The sequence below is a fragment of the Alligator sinensis genome, unplaced genomic scaffold (assembly GCF_000455745.1).
Source record: "Alligator sinensis unplaced genomic scaffold, ASM45574v1 scaffold1153_1, whole genome shotgun sequence".
NCBI lineage: Eukaryota > Metazoa > Chordata > Crocodylia > Alligatoridae > Alligator > Alligator sinensis.
Genome location: NW_005842549.1, coordinates 956336 through 975056, shown reverse-complemented (window position 1 = coordinate 975056; position 18721 = coordinate 956336). Strand labels below are relative to the sequence as shown.

Genomic DNA, 18721 nt, shown 5'->3' with positions numbered 1-18721 from the left:
GGGAAAGAGCCTTCCAAAGCTTTGCTTTGCTTCTTACTTCTTTTGTGCTAACGCAACCTCCTGTTCTAGAGTGGATTGCTAAGATAATAATACTTTATATCATATTATGCTCCAGCTTTTCACAGCACTGCACCAACCTTAGCAAATAGCTTACGTAACTCCCAATGTGAAGTAGGTGTTATTATCCTTACTAACACAAGTGAAAACCAAGACACTGACAAGCTAAATATAATTTGTCTCCATACCAGTGAGTTCCTTATACTGCTGCAATCATCAAAGCACATCCTGTTACAAAGGCGTTTAATTAATTTGTCTGAGGTCAGGGCGAGCAAGCAATGTGATCAGGATGAGAGCTCAGTATATTATGGTGTCCGCCATGTAGATGACAGCCAACCATATACCAGACCAACCTGCTGAGAGCTGAAAATGCACAACTAAATCAAGTGTAAAACCCAGGAAGTTACTTCTCACAATAAGAGAGCAAAGAAAACATTTCTCATCGTTGACAAATATGGCTGTTGGCCCACCCTTCACGCCTTGGGTGTCATGCCGCCCATGGAACTAGGACGCTGACTGAATAGACACAACCCCACATCCCATTTATAACATTTTATAATCAGCCTTTAAAGCATTTTGAATAGCAGCAAGTCAATTCAAAGAAGAGATGGTCAGCTCTACTGCCCTCTGGTGACTCACACCACACACAAACCCTCACAGGAATACGGTTTATTCCATAAATGTCATTTGGATTTTATTTTATAGGTATTATGCAGGAGTTTTTTCAAACTGATTTTCAAAGTCTCCTTGGGCTCTCAGCTCTCCATTCATTCCACAATAGAGACAAGTAGTTAGCCACATTCATGAGAAGTCAGGCAGCTGGCAGAGCTGAGTGGCACCTTAGAGACCAGCTAGTTCAGAGAGGCGTAGGTTTTTGCAGGCAACAGCCCACTTCATCACATGAACGAAGCACTGCCTTCTGCCCTTCATTTCAGATGGAATTTCATGCCCAAAGCTCATTAAGCTGCTTTGGAAATCTCAGCTTAAACGTGTATCTGAATTTGAGACACAAAAACAAGGGAGTTCCCATCCAGTGGATGAATCCAGGCTCCACACAGCTCCTTCACTGTGTAACCCATGCAGTGTTCAGCACGATGGTCATGCAACTGCCAGGGCACCTCACTGGTGACGGGCAACAACCCTTATGGACCAGTCCTGGGTCTCTTTAAAAAGAGAAAAATCAAGCTGATGTGAGTGGGGTTTTGTTGAACTAGCACTAGAGTAAGAACAGAACAAATCCATTTTCATGTCTCATGAGGCTGATTTAAGAGCATCTAGAGGTGAAATGTCAAGGTATTAACATCCATTGCACAACCAAGCCCCTATTGCATATAATATAAACATTACAAAGCGATTTGAAAGCTGGCCAGACTGTTAGTAGGCACCTTTATGCAATTACTGTTCTAGCTATAAAACGCTGCATTTCTCTTATGCAAATTAAGAGCACATCATTTTTCCCAAGAAATTACACCCACCATGCCTTCAGATGCACATTAATAATTTGCAACTGGGTACCAAGCTGTCATTCAAGAAGCATGCCATTCCAGCCTACTGCTATTCTCTTGTCTACTTCAATCTGTTAGCACAAAAGAACCGCTAAGGACTGTCACTTGTTTAAGGTTCAATACAGCACTATGCTTTACACCAGGGAACTGCGTCAATAGATAAAACTAAGAGCTTTAATTTGTTTTTCTTTGACAGCTTTTAATACTTGGTCTTCTCCCAAGAAACCACAGTAATGCCCATGGCCTTTCACGGTTGGAGATCTGGAGAATGTGGTTTAGTTCACAGGAGCAGCGAGTCCCAACCACTCTCTTACAGTGCTTCTTATTCCTGTTAGAAAGTTGCTGCCCAATGGGACTCTACCAGCTATCACTGCTAGAACTTAGAAACCAGAAGGTAGGGTCTACTGGGCTCTGATTCAATAAATAAATTTAAGCACATGCTTAACATTATGCAAGAAAGTAGCCCTACAGTTAAGCATGTTTTTTTTTTTGCAAAGAGCCTGGGGAAAAAATATTTAAAACATGTAAATGACTTTGAATCTGAAGTCCTAACTTTCAAGAGTACTGTGGGCAATTAAAAGCCAAGAGTTTCACATTTCAAAATTTTCCCCCAGATTAAGGTTCGCTGGCAGAATAACATGAAGGAAATTTGAAAAGATCACACATGCTTTTACCACTGTGATTAGAAGCTCCTTTTCACAAACACTAAATTCAGCCTCACTGCTATCTAACCATGCCTGAAGTATTAACACACATCAAGATGTACTGAAACCACAAACACAGTCCAATCATTTGTCCTCAAAATATTTTAAGCAATAATAGAGAGCCACAGGATGCAATCTTGCTCAAGTAAATCATTATGTTGGAGGTCTGGTAATGCACTCAATACGCTTATTATCTTTGAATGATGGAAGAGACAAGAGCATTCTCAGAGGAATGCACAACGCAATACAATATAAATCTAGACAGTCCTGCTCAGCACTTACTCCTGTATGAAACCCTCTTCAAAACAACAAAAAGATTAATGGTGTCAATTCAGAACATAAAAAGGGATCTGGGTAGAGAGGCAGAGCTAGTCATGCTCTCCAGATACAGAGGAGCAGAAAACAGTTGTGATTCTCATTAGAAACATAATGCAATACAAAAGCTGGATCCTGCTCTTCTTGGTTCAGTGGCATATCTTCCACTGACTTCAGTAAGAACAGGAAGTAAACACTAGAGCAGCATGGAAAGGCAGCATGCTCCAAGACTGGCACTTGATATAAGTCCCACAATACAAGTTCTAGTCTTGGCTCTGCTACTGATCAGCTGCACGAGCTCAGGCAAGTGACTTCACCTCTCCGTGCTGTGCCCATTTTCCCTTGCCTGTTTAGAAGGTTAGGGCTTTTGCATGTACATTCGCATGCACACATGCATGCACCATCTAGCAAAACATGGCTTTGAACATAGTCTGTTGCCTCTTAGTTCTAAGAACAGGGACTGAACTTTGTCTACTGTTTTCTTTATCAGCTATCTCCTACAAAACTGTTCCACTCTTCCCTCTCACCAGTGCTACTGGGCAAACCTTTCGTTCCAAAGGCAGACATACTTGAACAATAAGTTGAAACTGGGATGTGATCATTTGATTCCTTATCAGTCAAAACGTTGCACGGCAGTGGGAGAGTGGATGCACACTGGCAGAAGCACAACTTTCAAGGGCAGAACGTTAGAAATCTGTAACTAACTCACTTCACTTTACACAAAATGATTCAGATGTTAAAGGGGGGCAGCCTGGGAATTCACTCCTCCCTTGGCTACAAAACTGGTGGATCCTAGAGGCATCAGTGGTGATACTGGTCTCTGAAAGCAAGCACCGCATTAAAGAGCAGGAGTTGGTTGACAGCCTCCTGTTATTCGTTTAAGGAGGACAGACCTGCTGGGTGTGTGTGGGGCAAATACCACATAAACCAAACCTGAACTCACTTCTAGTCTATAAATACTTGATTTACATATATTTGCATATACATCTTTATATAAATGCACACCCATGCAGGAAACAAATGCTCGTTATCAGTCGAGTCGGCTGTAAAAATTCAAAATTGTTTCCAACAGCTGTCTTAAAAATATTGACATTAATCAAACCCAGAGAAAGATAATTCTCCCTTTTATTTCAAGAGGGCATAGGTATAATGAAAGTAGAATCTTGCTTAGTGTAGGAAATTACCCAGATAACAGAAAATTAAAGTGTACCTACCTGGAGTGCTATCAAATGCTTGGTCCAGCTTAATACAATGACAAAAATAAACCCAATTATATATAAAAGAAAGCAAAAAAAAAACTCACCTGTATGTTGCCAAAGTCCACATTCTCATAATGGAAGTGTGCGCACTCAGCCATCTTCGGGAAGTGGCCCTTGGTAAAAGATAACCTGAAGCACATTAAAAGCAATCCATAAGATGCAAATCACTGAAAAAATTGCTGGAATCAAGTGCAGTGACAAAATGCAGCTAACCCACTATTAAAGTGCCTGTCCAGGAAGCTCCATCGTCTTCAAGCCACCAGAATGTACAACACCTTTTATGTGAGGCATTAAAAAGCAGTGAGGATAGGGATTTGGTGAGGAAGGTAAACTGAGCCACAAAGGGACATTTATCATTGCCACTTTGGGGAAGAGCATGCGTTCCATCACCATCTATAGTGTCTATAGGGAAGGATGCCCCGAGACCTGGTCCACCTTCACCTTCGCTGGGAGTATTCATCTGTGACACTAACACCCTGACGCAAGAGAGACGTGTATGAAAGTAGAACTTTACCTGTGAAAGGCATCACAGCCCATCAGTCCTGGGTGGGTGTATCTGAGGATGCAGAAGAAATGTTTTTTATCCTTTGGCTTTTTTAAGATTCAGAGGTGAGGCATAATCATCCCCAAGTGTCCCAAGCTACTGCGATGGCTGACAGTGGAGACGTCTCTGGCTCTGCTACATGCTCTTGCTTCTGCCGAAGCTGCTATAGACTCCTATAGATATTTCTGGTTGTGAGCCAATGAGATTGTCATTATCTGGCTCTCTCTTCCCACGGGAATTTAAGTGGGAAGTGAGACACAGCATCTGGCTGCTAAGCACTAGAACAAAGAGCCATTTTCCCTAACAGCATCACAGCGTGACAAAAGGAGGGCTCTGAATGCACAGATCAGTGCTGGACAGTTCTGGATGTTAGGTCAGCACTCTAGGTAAGTATGGGCCAAGTTATAATGCCAGATTTTGAACCCACTCACAGATTATGAGTTTAAAACTTCAGCTTCTAGCAGTTGAATACATTCTGCCAAGGGAATGTATTCATTCCCTTGGCAGACAGAAGCTGGAAAAAAAAAAAGGAGTGAAAAAAAAGCACTTTGAACAGGTTACAGGGAAAAAAGAGATTGAAAGAAGGCAGCAGAAAGAGGGAAAAATTCTAATGAAAACATATAGAAAGGCCACACACTTGCTTTTAGCTTTCCTGTCGAGCACAGGAAGATGCGGGAAATATCACACTTATGCACCGAACAAGCTTCCCCTTAGTTTGTTTTAATAAGCCACGTTCAGGTGGGAAATTACAAGAGCTTGAATCACAAGAGTGAGATCCAAAATCCAAGTGAGCTTTGGAACCACTCCAAAAGAGCAGGCAAGTGTTACCAGCACCAACACCACAAGTTACATCCATTCCTGGCCTTGACATCCAGGCCAGTTATCTTAACTGATTACAATGTTCCCTCTAAGGAGCAGCGGTCCGTGAGCGCACTGCTTTTGGTGTGTCGTGGGACACTTACCAAAGGTAAGCTCCTCACCCGAGGCAGGCAGCGGGGGCTGGGGCCTGGAGGCTGAAGGCTAGGGGGCTTCGGGGCTGGAGCCTGGAGCTGGCGTGGGCTCCGCCAGCTCTGGGACACTGCTCCGCTCCCCCGCTTTGCCTCGGTAAGCAAGGAGGCACGTGGCATCAGAGCTGGGGATTGGAGCACTTCCATGGGGCCGGAGGAGCCCATGGAGCAGTTCCCCGGAGCCAACAGAGCCTGCACCAGCACCAGCCTCCATCCCTGCCTTGCCTCACCTCAGGGAGGAGCCACTGTCTGCCCCGAGTGAGGCTCTGCTGGCTCCAGGGAACCGCTCGTGGCATCAGGGCTGGGCAATGGAGGACTTCCCTGGAGTTGGCAGAGCCCACGGAGCAGTTCCCCAGCACTGGCAGAGCCTCACTGGGGCAGGCAGCAGCTCCTCCCTGAGGTGAGGCAAGGCAGGGATGGAGGCTGGGGCTGGGGGCTGGTGCAGGCTCCGCCAGCTCCGAGGAACTGCTCCGCAGGGTCCGAGGAAGTGCTCCACTCCCCAGCCCTGATGCCACGTGCCTCCTCACTGCCTGAGGCAAAGCGGGGGAATGAAGTGGTTCCCTGGAGCCAGTGGAGCCCGCGCCAGGCTCCCGCTCCTGCCCACACCTCTGCCTCTGTCTTGCCTCTTGGAGGAACTTACCATCATGTAAGTGTCCCATGCCACAGCCCAGCTCCTATCCCAGCAGGTACACGGCACACACACACACACACACACACCTTAGAGGGAACCTTGATCACAATTACTGAATTTTATGGTATATAGGTTCCATGCAGTGTATAAGTCGACCCAGTTTTTTGATCCAAAAAGTTAAGAATTTCATAGATCTGGTGCATCAAGTTGACCTAACTTTTTGGATCAGAAATATGGGGTTGACTTATACCAGCCCTTGTATGCCCTCGCTGCAGGCTGGGTACCCAGGGAGGTAGACACGTGCTACAGCACTGCTCATAAGGGAATGGGGCCGGGCTTGGCTGGCACGGCCCCATTCCCTGCAAGCGGCACTGCCTGGACTGTGTCAGCTGAGTGCTGAGCCCAGCACCACTCACCTAGGATGGAGCTGTGCCAGCCAAGCGCTAAGCCTAGCCCTGTCTGCTGCAAGTGGCACTGCTGAGCGCCAAGCCCGGCACCACTCACAGGGGCAGAACTGGGCTTGGCAGCACCTCTCATAGTGGACGGGGCCAGGTTCAGCACTCGGCTGGCGTGGCCCAGGCAGCGCCACCTGCATGGGATGGGGCCGGCTTGGTGCTTGGCTGGCGCAGCCCAGGCAGCGCTGCTTGCAGGGGATGAATGAAGCCTGAATGAAAAAGAGGCTAATTTGCCCCCGTTTTAGCTCTCATTATAATGGAGCAACTGCAGGCATGGGGACAGTCACTGCAAAGCAGCTGAGGCCTCGGAAAGCGCACTACTTGTTAACTGCAGACTTGTTACGGATTCTACAGGCTCATAAACCCACTCACAACTACTTTAACCCCTGGTTTGGGAACTGCTGACCAGCAGGCCACTTTTCACAGGTTGAAGGTCTATGCAGCTCTGATACGGAGACTACCGCAAACCCCGCTAGGCTTCTGGATGTATTGGTTCTGCTGAACATAGCTAATGCAATGGAGATTAACAGGGGGTGCTGAGAGGACAGAAAAGCTACAGAGCTAAGAAAAGCAATGGTTTTGTTCTTACTTTTTCACATTCTTCACTTTCATGCTGGCTGTGCTGCCACATGTCCGAAGTGGCAGCTCCCCTGTAATATCTGGGATATCTGCGCCTCTTGCCTGCAAAAAATGAAGAAATGGAGTCGTTAATGGTTGCACACTACATTTTGTTGCCTCCAGCACCAACTACTTGTACACCCTGCCCATTCGATTTTCCAAATGCATTTTTCTTACGTACACTGAGGCTAGGAACAGACACGGCATTTGTCCCTGGACAAGTTGTGTCTGTGTGTGTCCTAAAACAGAAATATCCCAAAACTGGCATGTCCACACACAGCTCTTCCAATAAGGGGTTAGGTAAGACTAAATAAATTGCCACTTTTCCACCATTGCTTCAATGATGCAGTCCCAAAATAACCATTCAGATGTATTTTGCTATGCATGAGCCTTTTTAGGATGTATCCCAGGACAACGGACATGGACATTTAAACAACGTCACTTTGTCCTAGCATAAAATGGTTTACTCTGGGACAAATGTGACGTCTGTTTGTAGCCTGAGTCCAGGGTTTCTGATCTCACATAAGCAGCTAAAGCTGATGCTTTAGCTTCCCATAGAGCCCTGCTGATTCTCATTAATCAGTAACAGATACAAGAGATGATAAACCCAAGGAATTAATAAGGAAGAGCTTTTCAAAACTAGGAGCTAATCCATGGACCTAAACAAGTATCCTGATTTTCAGAACAGCAGCCACTGGAGGCAATAGAAGCAACTAGGACCTCAGCACTGTTGAAAATCAGTTTAATTATTTAAGTGCCTAAACATGGAAATGTTTTGGATTCTTGGCCTAAGTAAACATACACAATAAAAAGCCTGGATCAATACTAAAAGGTACAACAAAAAGGGATCACAAGATACACATCTGGTTGTGAGTGCTGTTTTGTGGGCCAAGGCAGCTTTGACTGCATGTTGCGTTGTTGTTTCACATTCCTAACTTTCTAGTCATTCACATTCTAGACCTTTATAAACTTTTACTGTCCTGTCACTAATGAAGTTTCAGACCAAAAGAGAAAGGGTGAAAAGCACATAGCTGGTGCAATGGCAGCAGTTGTGTCTTTATATCTTGCCTCACTCAGAAGGATAAATTTGAACTGCATTTACATCCCTTGGGTACTCATTTACCTCCACTAAAAAGATGATTTTATTGGAGGCCTGAGTTACCTTCTCAGTTTCTCCACATATCTCATAGAATGCATAGGAATTCTGTATCATTAAAACATATAAAAATAAAAGGTACAGATATAGGGTCCTTTGGTGCATAGTTGTTCACCTAGGCCAGAACTTCATCTTGTGGTGCAGCTCTGATTTTTCCAGATCCCAGAATCAAAATCATGTCCACCCACAGGCCTAGTAAACCTCTATAAAGATGTACACGGGCTCAGCCACGTACATAGGAAATAGGGCTGAAGCATTAAGTTAGTTATTTGTAGTAACTGTCACCACAATTTTAAAAAAGAATTGGTTCATGCTTTAATGATGGATGACAAAGACATGAAGGGGATCCAGACACTTCAGAAGAAGCTGGAGTGGGTTCAGTATTGCCAGAAGCTCAAATCTTCCTACTTCGCAGTTTTCTTCTCTTGTGAGCTTCATACTGAACACAGAAGAACAGGATGATTGCACTTTTTCTACACTGTTCTGTGTATCCTTATTCAAAATAACAGTTTTACTCTCTTTGTAGGGAAGACAATTTACTTTATGTATCAGGCCACAAATAAATAGGAATCTGAGCCTTGAAATTTATGTTATTGGTGACGTTTACCCTTAGAATAAAAATAGGCATGTGATCTGCAGCAAAAGAACCTGCCCTTGGCTATTTAACAGGTATTCACAGTAGTAACATTCAGAACTAGATTTGAAGCACCTCTTTAAATTGAAGGCATTTAGAGTCACAGTTTCAGCACAGCTTCATTACTAACTCTTAAACCTTTTCTTTTCTTTTCACAGCACAAGGCAATGACGTGCCAGAGGCTACATCAGTGCTTTACACACTGTTCAAAGTAACACGGCCCTTGCTTTCAGTGGCTTCCCAGCCAGATAAAGAGATACCATATAGAGATGACAATTTAGGGCCTTGTTACACAGGAATTTTAAGCAGCTCCCGGAGCTCTTAACCCCCAGATTGTCCACACATTAACAGCTGACACTAGTTTTAAGCACACTTTAGGCACCTTAAAGTTACGCCACTCCAGGGCAGGTTTCTCTGGTCCATGTTACCCCGCTCGTGTTCCATCACCGTGCAGCCACTCCCCACAGATGAGCCACCCAAGCTGCAGTCCTCCAGCATCCCTGGGTGCAGTATAACCACCCCACCCTCCTGCTCTGTGTGGACAAACTTTCCATCCCCTGTTCTCTACTGATCAGGGGGCAGTTGTAGCACCAAGTCAACTACCCCCCTCCTCCCAGTAGCGTGACTTTCCCACTTGCAGGGGTGCAAGCCTGTGCACATACCAGCTAGCCAGGTCGCGCAGCACGGACGGGTCCAGAAGCCGTCTAGTTGGTTATGGCAGGAACAAGGTAGGGGGCTGGATTGGGTCCCCATGAGCTGGCACTTCCTTCCTGGGGCAGGGGCAGTAGCACCCCCAAAAGCACCTCCCTTCACCACTCCCACATCCCAGCCACCTTGGGAAATACAACCAGCACCCCCACACCCCAATCCTAAACCCAATTTATTAAAACACTAGCAGACTGCCTGTCACGAATGACGTCCCTGCCCGACCTGCCATCCAGCCCCGTGAGCCCCACTCCCCACCTCTTCCAGTATGGCCCCAGGTGCCCCACCCCGCATGCCGCCACCGGGTCCCAGGGACAGTGGGGAGGGGAGCTTGCATGGCTGCTGACACCTGGTGGCACACAACCTTCCCACCTCCCCTTCTCTGCCGGATGTTGTCAGGGCTGGGCAGCAGTTGGCAGGGGGGGCAGTGCAGGGAGTGCTGCCACCAGAAACCCTGCCTTCCCCTTCCCCTTCCCGCTCCCCCGCTCCCTCCCGTCCTCCCCTCTTCCAGCCTGCCCCTCTCTGCCAGCTGCTGTTGTGGGGGGAGGCGGCTCCCTTGCCCCCTCTGTATGTAATGCTCCAGGCCCTTCAGCCAATCAGGGTGCGCCCTCTCGTCAGTGCATGCGCAGTTGGTCTGGAGAGTTACGGACAGACAGACAGACAAACAGACAGACAAAGGCTTTTATTATATTAGAATAAGGCCTTCTTTAATTTACTTCCTTTTTATTTCTTTTTAAAGTCTCTCTCTTTTTTTTTTGTACTTCTTTTTATTTTATCCTTCAGTGACTTCCTTCATTTCACCACTCTTCCCCCACCTCCATTTCTTTTCCAGCTCCTATGTCATTACTCACCCCCATCCCACAGCTCTCCGCCTCTCAGCTTCAGGTTCCCTCCTTCCCCCAACCCATTCCTCACACCCCACACTTACAGCAGGGCTAGAAGCCTATCCTGGCTCAACAGCCCTGCAGTGGCAACTCAGTTGTAGCTCCTAGTCAGGCCCCTGCTTGCCAGCCCTCTAAGTGACAAGTCACAGCTGCTCAGGTGGGAGAGAGACAGAGGTTTTTAGCCTTAAGGTGTGACTGCTCCGAACTCAAGCTAGCACTAACACTGATCAACATTTAAGCAGCTCAAACTGCAATGTGTAACAAGGCCCCTAAAATGGACCAACAAGGGCTGCAATGCTAAAAAGTCACAAGAGACCTGACTGTCTCCTTGACTTTCTACAACAGAGGTCAGGAATAGCTTGAAATAATAAAAAAAATTTCGACCTGAGAGGTGCTCATTATTACATATTAATTTGGCAATAATATACACGTGTAGGGGAAGCTGGATGGTCCCAGCTTAGGACACTAGTGTGACACTTGAACCTGACTTCAGTTACTTGCGCTGCCTCAGACCTCATTAACAAGTCAATTTGCTTTTCTGGGCCTCAGCTGTTCCTCTGGTAAACAGACACGAGCCCTGACCCACATCACAGAGGTACTACAAGGTTAACTACACTGACGATTAGGCAAGACTTGGCTATTACCTTAAATAGTGCCACCTACGAACCTCACATTGATTCAATTCACGCTGGGCAAAAGTGACCCTGTGCACAGGGCCTTTATGTGGTTTATGCATCACATCACATGCATCGATATCGACTTGTGGGAGACTTGCCCAGGACCGCCCCAAACGGAGGAAGAGTCTGCTGCAAAGATCTCAGTACTTTGAAACCTTGTGATAACAGGAGATGGAAAAACAGGAGCAGCAGAATCAGCACGTCATGGACTGAACCAAGAACCCAGAGCCACCCACCCCACACAGAAACATGTGCCTGAGCTGCAACAGAATCTGCTGATCCTGGATAGGCCTCATCAGTCATCTTTGGACCCACAGACAGGACAATCACTGAAGATAATTGTCCTCAACTGTGAGGAACGCCAATGCTGATGATGCATTACAAGTCCTACATAAGCCTATCATTACAGATTACCCATGATTTATAAGCTTCATAGGACGTATGCTTGACTTGTCACTTGCATTCCTGAGACTGAAAGGTACTTGGCAGACAAGGTTCTTTGAGTAAAGAAAGGTACCTGGATACTACAAGGACCGAGTCTCCATAAGCATAAGTCGTACTGGGACAGGACAATGATCTATCCAGCACAGTATCCTGTCTTCATAATGACAAGTTAGCAATGCAACGGCAAGTTGTAGAGGAGGAATATTGAACGGGGCACATCTAGAATGATGATCCCCCATCTTATCTCCCTGGCATCAACTATCCACCTATGCACATAATCAAGTTCCTTTTTTCAAATAAAATTTATCCAGAATGAAGGGTGGGTACAGGTCAGTCATGGAAAACCTAGGCAACCAAGAAGACCCACAGAGACGCTGGGAAGAGGACACAGAAAGTGCATGGCACACAACTGTAAAAGGAATTAGCAAGAGCAAAATAAAAAGGCACAGTGGAAACAAAGAAGTGTGGAAGCTCAGGGAACAGACAAATACATGACCCTTTGGTCTTGGCCAGGAGAAGCCTATTAGTGACCTGGAGGAAAACAGCAAAGCAAGGACAAGGCCAACTACAAGTCAAACACAGACCAAATTACGCACATGAGCAGTGTCCAGAATAACGAATGGTCAAGAGACGGTAAGGCGGGCATTTCAACTTGAACGCAAGAACAAAGTAGCATTCTGTGAAATCCATTCACTAATGACAGGCATAGTGGTCCAGTGCTCTGATCCGGCATGCTAATTCTTGTGTTCCCAAACAAATCCAGAGAGAGACGGCTGAGCAGAGCTAATACATGCCAGAAGGGTAACAGAGCTTAAGTATACCCTGTGGTTTCCAAAACACAGAAAAAGAAAATGGGCCGTGCCCCAGAAAGCTTCCATTCATATAATCCAAAGTAGGAGCATACCAAGTGGTTTCTGTGTATGTGAATGTCAAAAGATGCAGGAAGAGGCCAAGGCAGAAAGAGGCCAAGGCTCAGTTCTCAGACAACTCTATAATATTACTGAAGCGGTCTTAAAAGACTGGGTAACTACTTGCAAGCCTAGTACAGTTCACTGTTGTTGCTGCTGCTGCTGCCACCATTAGCCAGTACCTGAAGCTTCAGAGAAAAGAAAGAATCCTCCATTTAGTATGTGCTACGCTGTGTATTACCTCACATGGGGCATGGGGATCTTTCCTGTGCCTCTTGTGCAAGCAATTATCTTAAACCATGTGGGATCAAATAGCCCAGCCACACCCCAGCATACAGAGCTGAAAAATTAATAGTAAAAAATATCCATCAGCCATCACTTCATGTTTTATTTAAAATAATAACAGAGGTCTAAGGGAAAAAAGGGGTATCGACTCTGAGAAGCAGGAACAAAATCCCTGAGGGTTTGTGTAGGATTTCAGTGATGCAGAGATTCTCTGCACAAAGGTGAATTCCTCCCTAATTGCATTATGTGCTGCCCTTGGAAGAGCAATGTTGCAGCAATTATGAACGATGCCTCCTCCCCTGGGCATTATTGATTCAATTGGAATCAATGACACAGCTACTCTCACTGCACTTGCACCTAGGCAGTATTTTAATACCACTGTCCTATAAGCAGTCGGTGTGTAAAATGTCCACCTACACGCTGAAGGAAAACAATTACAATATTTATACCCTTAAATAAAACAATCCTTGACTGAACTGTATTAATTAAACAATTACTTTAATCTATAGCATTAATAAAATACTTAAGAGTCTCAACTGTGAATTCTAGTGTTGAGGCTAGCCAATTTAATAAACCTTCTAGCTCTTTTACATAATAAAATAACTAATTACAGTACTAAATATGCCACTCCTGTAAGCAGTTTTTAAGCAGAGCCTGATATATTGCCTGTCTGGATTTCCATGGGAAAGAACTTTTGTGGGAAGAAACATAACTTTTCCATCTCCCACCTGCAGCAGAAGCTGGCGTCATGTGAAAATTGGTAAGTGAATCTGACAGCAAAAGGTGGGCTCCAAGCCATTTTACAGCTGTGGGTAGAGATCGCCCTGTCTGACTCAAAGCTGTGTAGGCAGAAGCCCACACTTGAAGAGACTCCAGTGCCAACATTTCTCTTTGGAAAACTCATTTTATTCTCCCCTTCCCAGTTGACTTGTGTCCAAATCATGCTGGAGGGAGATCTGGGCCTCTCTGGCTAGGGACAGACATCCAAAAAGCCTGAGCCTGAATTGATTTAATCTTTGCAGGTTAGTCTAACCTGGCTAGGCTAAATCACTTTGTAACTGCACAGACATCCCAGACATGCAGGCACATGCCTGAAGCTGTTCAAGCTAGAAGCCAGGGGACGCTAGAGCAGCCCTCCCTTCCCTTCCAGAGGGCTGAGCTGAGGGGGCCATAGGCATGGCTGAGGATGCTGTGATTATGGAGAGGTCCCCCCTTCCTTGATAACCAAGCATTTATCAGCTTTGTTATCAGCATTTAGCACCCCATCAGAAAACAAAGCCTTGCTCTTTAGTTTAAGCTCTTCTTAAACAGCTTTTTCCAAAGGAAGGAATGCAGAGACATTATCAGCTGAGCTGTTGATTAGCTCGAAAAGCCCTACGTGGACACTATCCTATCTACTTTACACAGCATTAGCTAGCATACCACATGCTGGCTGTGGTTGGTGCTTTGGGAGAGAGGGGGAAAGGATCTCTGCTTAAACAGTGAGTGGTGAGAGCAGGGAGGGGAGCACGGGGAAGCCAGAAGACCCTGCTGTGCCTGCAAGTCTCTGCTGGAGCATCGGCCAATGAGCAGAGGGGAGGGGCCAGCTCTGCTGTGGAGCAGAGAGCAGCACCCAGCCCAAAGAGCATTCTGGGATGCTGGAGGAGTCTGGTTCATCTTAAACCAGCAAGGGGTCTGGGACAGACATTGGTGCCAAATCAGTTAAGTCTGATACTACATTCAACCAGGTTTTATCTCAAACTGATTTCAGCCATTTTCAAACTGGCTTATGGGCCCTGAACATTTGTTCTGTTACAGGTTTAAACCAGTTTCTGATCACTTAAACCAGTTTATATGTAATGTCTGTCCCTAGCCTCAGTATTCTTTCAGTGTGCATTCATTTAAACAGTCCATAATGAGATGCTGTACATTTCCTTTTATTGTTAAATTAAAGGGTTGTGTTTCCAAATGTATTGAAGTTGGAGCCAGCTGCAGAAAAGCAATCTTGTTACCAGTGGGCCCAATTTGAGAAATCTCAAAAATCAGGAAGCTTGAGAGGAATGATGGTTCTCCTCTGAGCTAGAAGCCCTTATATGAAGTACCAGCAGGAGAAATTTCCATCAATGGAACAAGAAACGGAAGAGTATTGATAAATAACACATACTTATTGTAGCTTAAGTGTGCCACCAAAATAAAAGCAGAAACTTTCTTTCCCAAATGCATGCGCATGCGCGTGCACATACACTATACCATTATTACTGATTTATACTCATTTTGCTCTGAAACCTGGAATACAAATTGTTCCCCTTGATAAGTCTTCTCTCAAAATATAAACAAAATCCACTAAAATGAGATTTGTCATCTTTTGTGCCTCTTGTCACAGCAATTTGATTTTAAAAATCATTTTGAAACAGCTGAATTATTTACATTTTAAAATTAGCTCACAAGCATCTGCAGTTGTTACTTTTTGTTCCTTATTTTTTATGCATCAGTGTTCTGTGGAAACCCAGTAATTGCATAACAAATCTGTTTATGCAAATTATTTAGTCCGATTTTCATGGTTTAATGTCAATGCTGCTTCAAGTCTGCACTAGTCCAAAACTTAGTAATCAAATTAGGGCCTCCCAGAACCTAGTCGATTGACTTCAAGCGGCTTTAGATCAGAGTTTTTCACTGCAATGCAGTGATTTTAACATTCTTTTCCAACTAAAAATGAAACTTTTTTATTTAATTATTTATTTTACGCATTTCACCACCATACACATACATTATGGACAACTAAGACAATATTTTCAAATGTGGGTACCTTAAGTGAGACACCCAAATTCTACATGAAGCATAGATGCTTTGGAAATTTTGGACGTGCCTAAGCCCCACTGAAAATCAATAAGACTTAAGGTATGGACAGATAAACTACAGCCCCATAAATGTGGGGGATTTTGCTACTGTGCAGCTGAACCCGATATAACTGTTTGGTCTGCCCATTCTTAGTCCGTAGTAAGTGAAGCTAAGGCATAGCCATTTTAGGGGTAGATACTTTGGTATACCTTCCTTCACTGAGGGTTAGGAGCAGATGGAGGTGTAAGGGGGCCCAGTCCTTCCCCCTTCCCTCCAAGGCAGGAGTGTGAATGGCCGCATCCACCTCCTTTCCCTTCCTCTGGCCTTCCCGCTGCGGTGGCTGCTTCTCCAAGTGTCTCCAAGTCCCGCTTCCCGCGGGCAGCAACGCTGGGGTGGCAAGGGAGGTCTTGACTGGCCTGCATATGGCCCACAAGTTTGCTTGCCTAGGATCCACTAATGGGTTAATCTGGACCTGTACATGCAGATGTTACATTTCTATCAACCTAAATAGAATTAAGTCAATCTAAATGCTAATCTGTGCAGACATTTGGGGAGGTTAAGACAGGTGACAAATGGCAGGCTAAATTAGTTCATCTGAGGAGGTGAACTAACTTAGATCAGAGTACGGGCTCTGGGTAGCCACTGCCAGCCATGGAGTTTGAGCTGCTTGCTGCAGGGCTTGCAGCCTCCTAGTCACCTGCTGGGAGCAGCCCAGGTCCGTGGCTGGCAGGAGCAACTGCCCAGAGCCCGGGTCGGCAGTGGTGTGCTGAGCAAAAGGGCCACGCGTGCCAGGGGTTGCCAACCCGTGGGTTAGCCCCACCTGGTGAATGTCTGTACTTATTTGGAGTGTAGTTCCAGGGCTGGGAAAGCCCAGTCGTTTATCCCAGGCACGCAGCTGCACTGTTCCTACCTCCCTCTAATGCTGACTGGGCTACTTTTAGCCCCCTGCTTCTTCCCCCACACCTCCAGATGGACCTCCCCCTACCCCAATGACCCACCAACCCCCAGCCCAATTCTGTGAGCCTCCCCCCACCCTCCCAAACCCGCTAGCTTCCTCCCCTGATCCCACCCACATTTCCCCCAACCCTGAATTACTTAACACCAGGTTCCCGGCATGACTCCCAGCACCAGTGAAAATCGGCACATGCCACTCCTGATCTACAGTCATGCAACAGAAAGTAAGCCCTGTGATTGTAGACTGGTTATGTCAAATGTCTGCACATGTCCTTGAGAATAAAGTCCCTCTCTCCATTTTGTACTAACGCAGTGATTCTCAACCAGAATGAAATAAGATCCTTTAAAGGACAGCATGTTTGTACACTAAGGTGTGCCCAATTCACAAGGTAAACCCAGAGGTTTCAAATAGGAATCTATAGTGTCAAAACCATTTTGGCCTGTTGTGGTCTGAGCTCTCCGTTACAGAAGAAGTGTCCTATTAATTTTCCGTCATCAAAAAAACACGTGAAAGCTCAGAGCTAGCATTTTCTGAGCAGTGCTTTAAGTCTAAAAAGGTTGAGAACCACTACACTGATGTTATTTTACATCCGTCCATGCCCTAAACCACATTAGTCACCTTTGTACTTTTGCGAATGTTACTGCAATTCAAGAGGAGCCAGGGACTCCCCGCACTTCTGCAAACTGGAACACTTCCTTTGGTGAGTAACTGCAAGCATCCAGATTTGAAACTTTTAGCTTTGATGTTTATGCTCATTATTTAGTGCACACAGCTGTGCTGAAGTTTAAGTAACACTTCACAGGCATAAATAATTTAAAACCAACAACTAAATAGCATAGCATGGAGCATAAAATGGTTCTCTCTTTAAAACAAATCATGAATTTATCAGGAAACAAGTCAAGGTTCTTTCTGTGCAAAGAAGAGCAGTTCAATTTGCAAGCAAGTAATACTCAAGAATGGGAATCTTTGCTATTTGTGATGCACAAAGGCAGCCACAGACACTCAAGTCCCCAGCTGGGAAAGTTTTCAGCATGAGGGAGTTGCCTGCCTACTGGCTCTTATGTTTCCCTCTGCATAGCTCCAGGTGCGGTGGGGTGCAGAAGAAAGGCTGGAAACATTAAACACTCCAGGAATCTCCAAAATGTGTTGGTTCCTAGGGCCTGTTTTCCACAAAGCTATTCTACAGAAACTGGCAGAGAATCTGGAAGCCATATCCAGCCTCTTGAGACCCATTCCTTGGCTATGCAAAACAGAAGACCAGGGTGGATTTTGATGTATGGTCTTCAGAGCACCTAGAAGGTCTAGTTCAAGGCCTCTACAGGGGTGAAAGTTACCCCCATGGAATGGATATTGTTGGCATCAACATACCTGCTTCCTCCCACTCCCAGGCAACGCGTATCAAACCAGATCTGGAAAGGCTGAACTGGTTTTGTTGGTGGAAGTGGTTCAATAGCTGGACCCTTTCCATTCTTGGTCTCTCAGCTAATAGCTAGAGCTGGTCAAAAAATACCAGGTGATTTCTTTGGGACTTGTTTAACAACTGTTTCTTCCCATAAACACTCCCAGCTACTTGTGAATAATTTCTTTCAAAACCAATCACAATAATCCAATGAAAACATTTTGCCCAACTCTTGTAAAAGCGCTAAGGGCAGCCATCAGAATGTATTATGATTGAGTCTTTGTGCACAAAGAATTTGATTAACATCTCTTTAGTAGGCCTGTGCAAAGTGGCTAATATTCACTTCGGATTCGGACGATTCAGGGGACAGTGACTCGATTCGGTGATTCGAATCACTGTCCCGAATCAATTCGGCCAAATCGAATTCAGCGATTCGGCTGCTGCCAAATCTCCAAATCAGCCAGGCCCATCCCCCCAGCCCGGCAATGGCTGCCCCGCCCGCCCCAGCACTTGGAAAAAAAGCCCGAACTCACCGGATGCTGCCAGCCGGGCTTGGGGGTGATCCCGCTGCCCCCCGCTGCATGAGTGGCTCTGCACAAAGCCCCCCAACCCCCCGCCATGGGTGCCTGGGCCAGCTCTGGCCCTTTAAGAAAAAAAAACCTGAGGGAAACCCCTTCCTGCTGGGGGTGGGGGTGCGATCCCCGCTGCCCCCGCTGCACTGCGCCATGTGGGGGGCTCTGCACAAGCCCCCCGAATCTGCTG

At 45.8% G+C, this 18721-nt stretch overlaps 1 protein-coding gene across 1 annotated transcript in view; it reads right to left on the bottom strand.

Moving 5' to 3' along the window:
* The window catches only part of LOC102374174 (rho GTPase-activating protein 32-like), a gene marked incomplete at its 3' end in the record, with an annotated part of 358420 nt that overhangs the window by 101985 nt on the left and 237714 nt on the right, over positions 1-18721 (bottom strand). Inside the window, exons 4-6 of the mRNA XM_025213809.1 lie at positions 7067-7158; positions 4355-4396; positions 3885-3969 (exon numbers count right to left, since the gene is read on the bottom strand). Coding sequence (XP_025069594.1) covers positions 3885-3969; positions 4355-4396; positions 7067-7158 — 219 coding nt within the window. The remainder of the gene's footprint in view (positions 1-3884; positions 3970-4354; positions 4397-7066; positions 7159-18721) is intronic.